Source organism: Orcinus orca, chromosome 18 (genome assembly GCF_937001465.1).
Source record: "Orcinus orca chromosome 18, mOrcOrc1.1, whole genome shotgun sequence".
Classification (NCBI taxonomy): domain Eukaryota; kingdom Metazoa; phylum Chordata; class Mammalia; order Artiodactyla; family Delphinidae; genus Orcinus; species Orcinus orca.
In genome coordinates this window covers 28,445,261-28,457,554 of record NC_064576.1, presented here as the reverse complement: position 1 = coordinate 28,457,554, position 12,294 = coordinate 28,445,261, and the positions used below count along the sequence as shown (strand labels likewise).

The following is a 12,294-nucleotide window of genomic DNA, read 5'->3' as shown; positions in this document are numbered from 1 at the left end:
ATATCTTAGAAAAACTCTCGCTCATGTGCAAAAGGGGACATATACGAGGATGTTTATTTCAATACAATTTACAGTAGTGAGAAAAACTAGAAACAACCTAAATGCCCATCAGTAGGGGAATGAACAAATTATGGAACAGTAATACACTGGAATACTTCAAAGCAGATAAACTGAATGCACTACAGCTACATGACTAAACCTTAAAAACAATGTTGGACAAACACTGGCAAAGTGATGGGTGCATATGATACCATTTTTATAAACTTCTGAAAAATACACAAAATTCTAAATACTATATTCCTTACAGATTAATTTGTACTCAGTAAAATACAAAAAAATGTATCTGGGGAAGAAGAACCATTAATTACCTTCAGGACAGTGGTTACCTCTAGGGAAGGGATGGGAATGGGTCTAGGGAGAAGGGTTTACAGAGGGTTGCAATTGTACTGTTAACAATCTGTTTCTTAACAGAAATAACAAAAAGATCTGAAAAAGTTTGGTGAAATGTAAAGATAAAAATGGGTTGTAGGTACATGAAACTTGTCGCATTATTTCCAATACTTTTATATTCCTGCAGCAATTCCAAATTAACCTTTCAAGGTTCAGGTAAAGTTCTCCAATTGCTCATTCATTTCTAACTACTACTATACTTACAGCAAAGAGAAGCACACCCACACCACTCACAAGCCCCCTTCCTTCGCCCCACCCTCGCTATTTTCATGAAAGTGATTTAGAAATGACCTAGCTTCTGTCACCTACTAAAAAGTTCCAAGTGAGGAAAATGCAATTTCAGGGTAAGTCTAACAAGATTACAACGGTGTTAATAGCAGGAAAACTCAAGTTTCCAGATTCACAGTACAATGGGTTTTCTACTCCAACAATTTCCCTCAAATACATATTATTCTATTTAACAATGAAAGGATAGATCATATCTCACTTTTACATCCTCCACCATATTTAGTTCACTACTGGGTAGCACACAGTATCTGTGAATGGTTGATATAAGAGAATCCCCTTTCCTGGAACGTGAATTAATATCTCAAAGAGACAGTTTGGAAATGGTATTCTGTAACTGCCTTAACCTGGGCCTCTCAGAACATTCCTGAAATACTGAATTCAGTTCTGGTAACTAGATTTTCAAAAGAAATCACACAAACCTAAGTATGTTCATAGGAAACTAAAAGAATAATTAGGGAGGTAAGGAGTCCAGAAACTAAATCTCTTAAAAAAAAGTTGAAATGAATGAGAATATTTAGCTTCAAATTCTTTAACCATGGACAACGCATCCAAAACTCTAGCTTTTCAGTTCCTTTATTTCTTCAACCTCAATAATCTCAACTTCAACTTTGTTTCAGCCACTTGTACCAAAAGTCACAGACCTGTGATGTTACTCAGAACTGTTCAATCTCTGATACCAAAATAAAATGGCCTGCTCCATTCTCTGCCTCCATAACTCCTACCATATCTATTCTTAGATTTCTAGTCCTTCTCACCTCCTTAAATTTCTCTCTCTGAATCCACTTTTATTTTCCCTTCCAAACCAGCTGGGTTCCGCTGTCTTTTCTTTAACCACCATATGCTCAACTTCCTTCTCAGTCACTGCTCTTTTGTTGAACTATCTGGCACAAGGTCCATGCCGACTCAATCCAAATGATTATCTTATTCGTGTTCATAAGACTCACGCTGCACAGGATCTTCAATTCAACTGATTCTCCAAGGATGTCTGATAAGTCTTTTCTGATCAGTTTCTCTCCGTTCTCCACAATGACTATTTCATTTTTTCCCTTTGTTTCAAAATCTTGACCCTAAGATTAATCACTCCAATCTCCAATCTAAAACATATAATTGCTATCATAAATAATTCTTTGCTGCACAACCTACAAATTTATTAGCAATTGTATTAATTCTTTTCTTCTCCCTCTCCTGGTACAGTGAAAGATGCAATACTCCTCCTATGTACAGCCAATCCCTCCACCTGAGCAACAGATACTATTATTATCTCTTGGAGTATCTACATTGTTCCCTTCTTCTCAATTGTCTCCTCTTCAGTATTAAAACATGTCTTTCTATATTCAGTCTCAGACTGTAAAGGCTTCACTCAATCCCATTTCCTCTGTTCCTTTTTATAACCAAACACCTTGAAAGACTTATCTACATTCGTTTTGTCTTTAGCTATCTTCACTTCTTCTTCATCTACAAATTAATCAACTGACTATGCCTCTAAAGCTGCTCCTGCCAAGATCACTGATCACTGCTAGATCCTTTTCAAGACTTCACTCTGCAGCCTAACATTGTTAACCCATCTTAAACAGCTTTCTGTGACTTTCAGGACATGGCATAAGGTAGCTGGAGGAAGTAGGAAAATCAAATCTGGAATCAGACTCTCTGTCATTGTGTGCCCTTGGGCAAGTTATTCAACCTCTCTGTGCTTCAGTTTCCACATGTGTAACATGGAAATAAGAAATAGTCATTTATAGGGTTGTTATGAGGATGAAATGAGTTGCCATATGCAACATGGGGGGAAAAGTGGCAAAGGTAAGAGCTGGTGGCCTACTTTGTACTAGCCCTTTGGCTAGTATTCTTGCCAATGTTGTTGTTTCCATTTTCATTTCTTTCTTTTTTTTAATTTATTTATCTGTCTTGTAAATCAATATTTCTCAAAGTATAGCTTTTGAACCTGAATCATTCTGCATATTTGTTTTATACGTGAATTTTGGAACCTCTTTTCAGACCTACTGAATCTAAATCTTTGGATGGTAGGAAAATCTCCATTTTAAATAAGTGCTCCACGGGGTTTCCCTGGCAGCGCAGTGGTTAAGAATCCACCTGCCAATGCCAGGGACGTGGGTTCGAGCCCTGGTGTGGGAAGACCCCACATGCCGCGGAGCAACTAAGCCCGTGCACCACGACTACTGAGCCTGTGCTCTAGAGCCCACGAGTCACAACTACTGAGCCCACATGCCACAACTACTGAAGCCCGCGTGCCTAGAGCTCGTGCTCTGCAACAAGAGAAGCCACCGCAATGAGAAGCCCACGCATCGCAATGAAGAGTAGCCCTGGCTCGCCGCAACTAGAGAAAGCCTGTGCGCAGCAATGAAGCAATTATTTATAAAAATAAATAAATAAATTTATTTTAAAAAGAAACAATAAATAAATAAGAGCTCCAGATGATTCTGATGTGGATAAATGTTTGAGAATCACTGATATTGATGTTCCTCAGGACCCGGTCCTGGAACTTCCCTCTCCTCTCGCCACGTTAGATAGAGATCATCTGTTCCCATAATTTCATGAGTAATACAAGTACTGATGATTCTCCAATTCTTTTCTTGAGGTAAGACTGTGATCACTTCAGGTTTGTAGTTCCAACTTCTTTTTATATATCCTCACATGGATATTTCAGAGATATCTAAAACTCATCACATCAAAAGCTGGACCTGTTATCTTTCTCAACCAAAATCTGCCCCTTCTCCAACATTATCAATCTCACTACTCAAGCTCAAAGTGTGAACTCCATTTTTTATTTCCTACCTTTCTCTTTACCCCATATCCATTAGCCACTAAGTCTTAATCTATCCCAACTATCTCTTGAATCTACCCTAATTGACAACTCTCTAGTCCAAGGGATCAGTATATCTCACCAGATTAAGTCAACAGTTTCCTAAAGAGACTTAAACCAAACCATGTCTCTTGATTATCCTCCCAACTACATTCTCCATATTCCACCATGATCTTTATAAAACACAAATCTAATCATGCCATTCCTCCAACTGAAAGCCTTCAATGGCTCACCACTGCTCTCTGAAAATAGCATAATTCCTATCTTCTATTTCAAGTAACAACCATCTTGATAATTGAGACTAACATTGCCTCTAAAGATAACTAAAAAAGCTGGACAAAAAAAAAAAATTTTTTTTTAAATCTGTCTAAAGGCACCAAAGAGGTAAAAAGCCTAAAGAAGTAAGAAACCCAAAGAGATGAGCCTGGCATTTGGAAGAACCCAAAGTTAAAGGGGACCTAGGTAAACTCTGAATCCCTGAAGGGCTATGTCCTAGGAGTACTGGTAAATTGAAAATAGACAAGTACGTTTGCAGGAAATGAAATCCAGTTTCCAAACATCTCAATCTCTGATTGAATTAACTTGATCTACAACTGGAAACCTCTCTAGACTTCTGCCAAAAACAAATGAAAATCCTCTTTGTAGGAAAATAACATTATCCTTAAAAAAACATTGCAAGTTTGACATCTGTCAACAACTCTCTAGACCTGTGATTTGTATCTGAGTTTGAATCACTGAAATGTCTGTTAAATGAATGAATGGTGAAAAAATAAAATTTTTCTGATAAGTAAAACAAATTACCTTCATCATTGTTATGGCAATATATCGAGCCTCCTTCACTATCATTGGTTCATATGAAACATCCAGCTTTGGTGATGCCAGCCCACCAAAAGTCATGTCAGTATTAGAAGGTACCGTTGTTACTGCAGGACTGCCAGGAATCCTTTGAGGTTTCTTTACTTGCTCTTGTTGTAAAGATGTTTTTTTCTGAGAAACAGGAACGGCTTTCACTTCCACCTAACCATGATATTATAAAAACCAAATGTTATTATCATATAACTGTCCATAACACATCAAAAGAAGCAATTTACACAATTATAAACTCACAAGTCTATACATTTTGTTACCACTAGTCCCTCTTGGGCATTCCTTTCAAAGATTATTTAACATTGCCAGAATGATCAAGATGGTTCCACCTCAATAGGGATCCTGGACACAGTGTAAAAGAGAGGCCTTGTTTTTGGGAAGAAATAATCAAAAATATCAAAACACAAAATAAAAACAAAGGCCGCCATTAATAAAGTCCAGGAAAGGATAGTCAAACGAATCTACATTCTTGCAGGGACTAACATTAAATTATTTTATCCGGTAATTCAGGTATAAATACTTGCCAGCAATCTTCACATATTTTAAAGCACTGATCTCAATTTTAGCCATACTGTTTTGCAGAAGAAAAAGTACTCCATTGATAGGTATCTTAGAAATTAACAGCTAATAAAACCAATCTTATACCTAAAACTTAAAGATGTTTATTTATTCTGCAAAAAGAGTACTATTAGATAGTTTTGTCACCAACACAAACTATTAGAGCTAAGCAACCTATCGATAATTAAACTTTCCAACTCAGCTTCTTCAACAATAATATGGGGATATCTTTTATCTATACTTTAGAGATACAAAGAACAGACTTCCTAAGGCATTTTAAAACACTGAAAGTATAAATTGTCTCATAAACAATGTTCAGAAATACTTTCCAGAAATTATAACAAAACATTTTATTGTTATTTATTTGTTTATGCATTGGCAAAATACACTCAATCCCTAGGCAACCACAAAGTTGCAAACAATTTAAATACCACTTTAGCTCTTTATCATTCTGAGGTCACCCAAAATTTCTTCTGTTCTTTTCAGACACTACTTTTGTGGTTGGCAAGAACAGGTAATTCAACATCAAGCTCTTCACAGAAATAGAAAGGATTGCATAAAAGAAAGTGACAATATTACTTAAGTAATTGAGAGACACCCAGAAATGTGGAATGTCTTTAACGTGTATTATTCTTATTAATGCCATTCTAGGGAGTCAGTAGTTTGAGACTCTTAGTGTCTATATATAAAGTTAAGTGTAGCTAGCAAATACATTCCATTAAATAACCACAATCTTTAGTTGGGGTTATGAGAAATCAGTATTTGGGTTGATATAATGCTCTGAAAATATTAAAAACCCATCTTACATTTAAAACACAGAAGTTTAAAGATACATGGTAAAATTCTTCAGCTCATATACATTGCCACCATTAAAAGCTTTAAACTTAAATGTAATAAAAAGGAAAAAAAAGCAAACACTTCCAAATTCTAAGACGTTTGATTTTAAATTATAGCCACTATTTTTATACGTACTACGTTGATTTAATCTTTTTTTAAACAACTATATTTACCCTAAGTAAATTAACAGCAGAAGTACATCTGCCTATGTTCTACGAACCTTGAAGTAAATCACTGAATAATTTCATACTCTAGGAGTACTGAGATATAAAATGATAACCATTCTGCTTTCTTTCATAAACTGTGCTTCTTTGTAAAATTTGTTATTCTTTTATTTCCTACACAAGTTTCTCTTTTCATTAAATAAGATTTCCTTGGAATAATCATTTTATAAGTTAAAAAAAAAACCCAATAACACTTGCTGCTTTAAAAAGGATTCTGGATCTCACTGAAATATTACCTGCAAACCAACTTCTTTGTTCCAAATAATTGGTTATTACTGCATAAGGATACTTCAATAGTTTTTGAGAAGTCTAAAATGCTCCTAAAACTTCATGTGCTATCAGGCTGAAAACAAAACAGATTGAACTAATTTTGTTTTCAGCTAATATGATAATGTGATATAATAAATTAAACATCAAGAGGTATGCAAATCACTTTTCCTAAACAGTATTTACTGGAGTTTCCTAGATACGGTTTCTAAATTAGACATAAATCTGATATGAACTTGAGCATACTGAGTAAGAGATTTAGGGCTTCTCACCCTCAAGAAGCAAAATATGTAGGAAAAAAAAAAAAGAGAAAGTAAAGAAAGACAGATCATGTGGCTAAAAAAAGAACCCAAAGGGCTTCCCTGGTGGCGCAGTGGTTGAGAGTCTGCCTGCCGATGCAGGGGACATGGGTTTGTGCCCCGGTCTGGGAGGATCCCACATGCCACGGAGCGGCTGGGCCCGTGAGCCATGGCTGCTGAGCCTGCGCGTCTGGAGCCTGTGCTCCGCAACGGGAGAGGCCACAACAGTGAGAGGACTGCGTACCCCCCAAAAAAAAAGAACCCAAAGAGGAGAACAAAAGATAAAGCATAAAGTCTGACTCTGAAATGTAAGATGTAAACAACCCAGGTACCAGATGGAGTAAGAGACAACAAAGCAAGGTGGAAACACAGGAAAATACAGCTGAAGATACACTATAGGCATAACAGTATAAACATTAAAAAGAAATGAAATGTTATGCCTACCTGGAAAATGGTAACTACAACATAGTCACATGAATAAGGAACTTACTGTGGGCTCAAAGACTGGATTTAACAACTCACTACATACACTTAAGTGAGAAATTCATCAGTGAATACACAAACCCCTCAATATAGTAATGTATATTGTATTGTGATCAAAACTCTGTCCTTGAGTGGAGTGATTTTTTGTATCACTTTCAGAATTACTTTTTTCTCTGTTCAATTTTTTTCTTATAATCTGTGATGCTTTTTGCATTCTAAAGAGTAATTCTTAGCGGGCTTGAAATCACTTTGATGGCGTGTGATCTTCCTTTAAAAAGTAAGATATAAGGGAAAATATAAGAGTGCAGCATACTGTATGAATGTGTATTATGTATATTGTATGTAACTAAGAGTACATACTCTTCCACCCTATATATGTACGTTTGGGTCATAATGCAAATCCTTGCTGGGGGGTCATGGCCAAAACTCTGAAAGCCACTGGTGAAGAGCCTGATTTTTGTTTAGTGTCAGGGTCAAATACTTTTCCATACAGTTTTACTTACTGGTCTTAAGACATGTGAACTATATGTCTCTTGTCTTTTTTTACTATGAGTCAAGTTAGAGGCTCCAGTGGCACTGTGCTTCTTCATGGTATAAATCAAGTAGTTGAAATAGTTCTGGGACTTCCCTGGTGGTGCAGTGGTTAAGAATCTGCCTGCCAATGCAGGGGACACGGGTTCGAGCCCTGGCCCGGGAAGATCCCACATGCTGCAGAGCAACTAAGCCCGTGTGACACAACTACTGAAGCCCAAGCAGTAGAGCCCATGCTCTGAAACAAGAGAAACCACTGTGATGAGAAGCTCGCGCACTGCAGTGAAGAGTAGCCCCCACTTGCTGCAACTAGAGAAAGCCCGCGTGCAGCAACGAAGACCCAATGCGGCCATAAATAAATAAATTTATTTATTTTTAAAAAAAAGAAGAAAAAAAGAAATGGTCCACATCAAAAAAGTCTTAAAAAAAAAAAGTAATACTGAGGTAAAATCAGCTGCTCTGTGAGTAAAAAAGATTTTGTGGCTTAATCAACTCTAAGTTCCAAACAACCAAATCACTTTGTAATACAACTTTGGGGGGCAGGGGCGGCTAGGGATTGCCTATACAAATTTTCGCTCAATATTGACTATTTTCAGAAATATAATAAAAGTTTAAAATAAGATATTTAATTAATAGATTATATCACAAAGGACTTAATATCATGCATTACAATATGCTCTGAAATGTCATTATTAATTCATGTTTCAGGGAAAAGGTATCCAAAGAACTATATCCTTCAATATAGCACATGACTAGTTCCAATCCTCATTCTTTTACAATCCAAATTTATGTATAAGTATCAATATTATATTTTAAAGCTTGTTTCAACAGTACCAAATGCAAAATGTATTTGAGTCTTTTAAAAGATAGGTACAAAATTTTAAAATGTATTCTTTCATTGATTTATTTAGTCACTTATGTATTAATGGCCTTCCCTCTGTGTGCTTAGCACTCTTTGTATGGACACTTTCTTATCCTTCTTTGGAATCACCACAGCACCTAGCAAAATGTAAAAAAACAAACCAAAAAATAGATACCTTGGAAAGCTGAGTACTGATTAATATAAACAAGCCATTTAAACAATTTTTTGGCTTCCTTCATTACGTATATCTAAAGAGGGTACTGCATGTGGACTCTAAGCACTTGCCATTTCTAAAATTTTATTAGTTACAACAGTCAGTACATAGTTGTCTACTAATACAATCCCAATATAATTACCTTCATGTTGGGAACATGTACCACATCCCCATACTGGTCTTTTGTTTGAACAGTGATGGTGGTAGGCCAACCACAACGAATATCATCCTTATTCAGAATCAAAGATGTTTTCTGAGGATCAGCATAGGAATCTGGCTGAAGCCACCTAGCAGTAAATGAAGAAAACAAGTAAACAAAAAACCAAACATTCATCAACATCTTCAATGATTAACATGAAACTAAGCCAAATGAATAAAACTTGTCTCAAACAAAATGCTAAAATGGTATCTTCATTTCTGATTCAGTGATAATGACCACAAGTGTATCCCTTGGAAATAGTTAATGACAAATTCATTAAAAAATATGCTGAAGCATATAAGATTTCTGATGATTACAAATAAAACAAATAATTTTAAAATCAGGAAATTTGAAATTTTAACTATAGCTGATTTAAAATAAGCAAGAAAATGAATTTAAGTTGCATATACTTTGAAGTCCCAAATACACTCTTTAAGGGAGGCCTGCTGAATTTGCCAACCTGAAAGCCTGGAAAAGAGCAGGGTGTCTGTCAAAGCAGGGACAGAAGTGACATTCTGCTTGCTGGAGAGCAAGCAGGTTAAAGATATGTTGTCTATCTTCTCTCTCTTTTTTTTTAACATCTTTATTGGAGTATAACTGCTTTACAGTGGTGTGTTAGTTTCTGCTGTACAACAAAGTGAATCAGCTATACGTATACATACATCCCCATATCCCCTCCCTCTTGTGTCTCCCTCCCCTCTAGGTGGTCACAAAGCACCGAGCTGATCTCCCTGTGCTATGCGGCTGCTTCCCTTTACACAATTTCTTAACTACCTTCCCTTACTACCCTCTCTCCCATGTAAATTTGGCCTATTTTCTGTACTTTGTGATATCCATGCCTGAATTCATGATCATCATATCCATGATCTACATTCAAGTTGTCCTGTGAGATGAGTAATGAGTAATTCTGCCATGCATTACATAAAAAGTCCATAAAGATAGCACGGAGGCTGACTTAAAAGATTTTCTATTCTTCTCCAATCACCATTTTGGTTTTTAAAAACTAAAGAGTAATCTCTGTAGTTTTAAAATTAAAGCCAGAAAGAAGTCAGATTTCTATATTTACTAGTAAAATCACAAGTCAGCATATTTGTTCTTTTTATCTTCACAAAAAAGCAGACAGCAACAAAATAAATGAGAACTCCATAACCTCAAATGATTTAATTCAAATTCTAAATTTATATTTGCATTAATTGTAAATTTGGAAAAAAACTCATATTAAAATAAATATAGGGATAAACTTAGGAGTTTGGTACAGATATTAAATACTACCATCAAGTACACAGACTTCTCAATTTTACCAGGTGTTCTACATATTTTTAACAACTATTATATATTTTTAAAATACTTTGAAATGTTAACTACCATTTTATACTTCGGCAAGTCCAAAACACATAAACTAGATTATCTTAGGCAGCACTGTAACATCCTAATGACTCCCCTCTCATGTCTCTTCAGAAATGAAGACTGAGGCAAGCCCTGAAAGGAAGTCATTGTAGTACTTAATATACATTACCTCGCAAGCCTTCCACCACTTGATCCTGGGACACAAGCAATAAAATCATCCAGAAAGGACTGTTCATTGCTTTGGATTTGAAGTGGTAAGTTTCCTTCTAGTGCCTCCAATATAGTTGGTGAATGAGAAAGTGCTAAACCCTTTCCAAGAATACCAGAATGGGTTTTGCACACCTGTTGGGTAAAAGAGAACATTTGTATATTTTATTTTTTTAATTTACTTTATTTATATATATATATATATATATATATATATATATTCTTGTATCATATAACAGACTTTTTTTTTTGAATTTTATTTTTTATACAGCAGGTTCTTACTAGTTATCTATTTTATACATGTTAGTGTATATACATCAATCCCAATCTCCCAATTCATACCACCACCACCTCCCCACAACCCCGCTTTCCTCGCTTGGTGTCCATACGTTTCTTCTGTGTCTCTAATTCTGCCTTGCAGGCTGGTTCATCTGTACCATTTTTCTAGATTCCACATATATGTGTTAATACATGATATTTGTTTTTCTCTTTCTGACTTACTTCATTCTGTATGACAGTCTCTAGGTCCATCCATGTCTCTACAAATGATCCAATTTCGTTCCTTTTTATGGCTAATACTCCACTGTATATAAGTACCACATTTTCTTTATCCATTCATCTGTCAATGGGCATTTAGGTTGCTTCCATGACCTGGTTATTGTAAATAGTGCTGCAATGAACATTGGGGTGCATGTGTCTTTTTGAATTATGGTTTTCTCTGCGTATATGCCCAGTAGTGGGATTGCTGGGTCATATGGTACTTCTATTTTTAGTTTTTTAAGGAACCTCCATACTGTTCTCCATAGTGGCTGTATCAATTTACATTCCCACCAACAGTGCAAGAGAGTTCCCTTTTCTCCATACCCGAGAGCATTTGCTGTTTGCAGATTGTCTGATGATGCCCACTCTAACCGGTGTGAGGTGATACCTCACTGTAGTTTTGATTTGCATTTCTCTAATAATTAGTGATGTTGAGCAGCTTTTCATGTGACTCTTGGTCATCTGTTTGTCTTCTTTGGAGAAATGTCTGTTTAGGTCTTCTGCCTGTTTTTGGATTGGCTTTTTTTTTTTTTTTTTAATATTGAGCTGCATGAGCTGTTTATATATTTTGGAGATTAATCCTTTGTCTGTTGATTCGTTTGCAAATATTTTCTCCCATTCTAAGGGTTGTCTTTTCGTCTTGTTTGTAGTTTCCTTTGCTGTGCAAGAGCTTTTAAGTTTCATTAGGTCCCATTTGTTTATTTTTGTTTTTATTTCCATTACTCTAGGAAGTGGGTCTAAAGAGATCTTGCTGTGATTTATGGCAAAGAGTGTTCTTCCTATGGTCTTATATTTAATTCTTTAATCCATCTTTAGTTTATTTTTGTGTATGGTGTTAGGGAGTGTTCTAATTTCATTCTTTTACATGTAGCTGTCCAGTTTTCCCAGCACCACTTATTGAAGAGACTGTCTTTTCTCCATTGTATATCCTTGCCTCCTTTGTCAAGATTAGTTGGCCATAGGTGCATGGGTTTATCTCTGGGCTTTCTATCCTGCTCCATTGATCTAGATTTCTGTTTTTTGTGCCAGTACCATACTGTCTTGATTACTGCAGCTTTGTAGTATAGTCTGAAGTCAGGGAGTCTGATTCCTACAGCTGAGTTTTTTTCCCTCAAGATTGCTTTGGCTATTCAGGGTATTTTGTGTCTCCATACAAATTTGAAGATTTTTTTGTTCTAGTTCTGTAAAAAATGCCATTGGTAATTTGACACGGATTGCATGGAACCTGTAGATTGCTTTGGGTAGTACAGTCATTTTCACAATGTTGATTCTTCCAATCCAAGAACATGGTATATCTCTCCAT

At 35.9% G+C, this 12,294-nt stretch overlaps 1 protein-coding gene across 14 annotated transcripts in view; it reads right to left on the bottom strand.

Moving 5' to 3' along the window:
* The window catches only part of MYCBP2 (MYC binding protein 2), a 273,870-nt gene that overhangs the window by 89,087 nt on the left and 172,489 nt on the right, over positions 1-12,294 (bottom strand). For all 14 annotated transcript variants that reach the window (XM_049700955.1, XM_049700957.1, XM_049700945.1 and 11 more), the window contains exons 45-47: positions 10,414-10,586; positions 8,841-8,985; positions 4,358-4,573 (exon numbers count right to left, since the gene is read on the bottom strand). In XM_049700955.1, the coding sequence (XP_049556912.1) occupies positions 4,358-4,573; positions 8,841-8,985; positions 10,414-10,586 (534 nt within the window). The remainder of the gene's footprint in view (positions 1-4,357; positions 4,574-8,840; positions 8,986-10,413; positions 10,587-12,294) is intronic.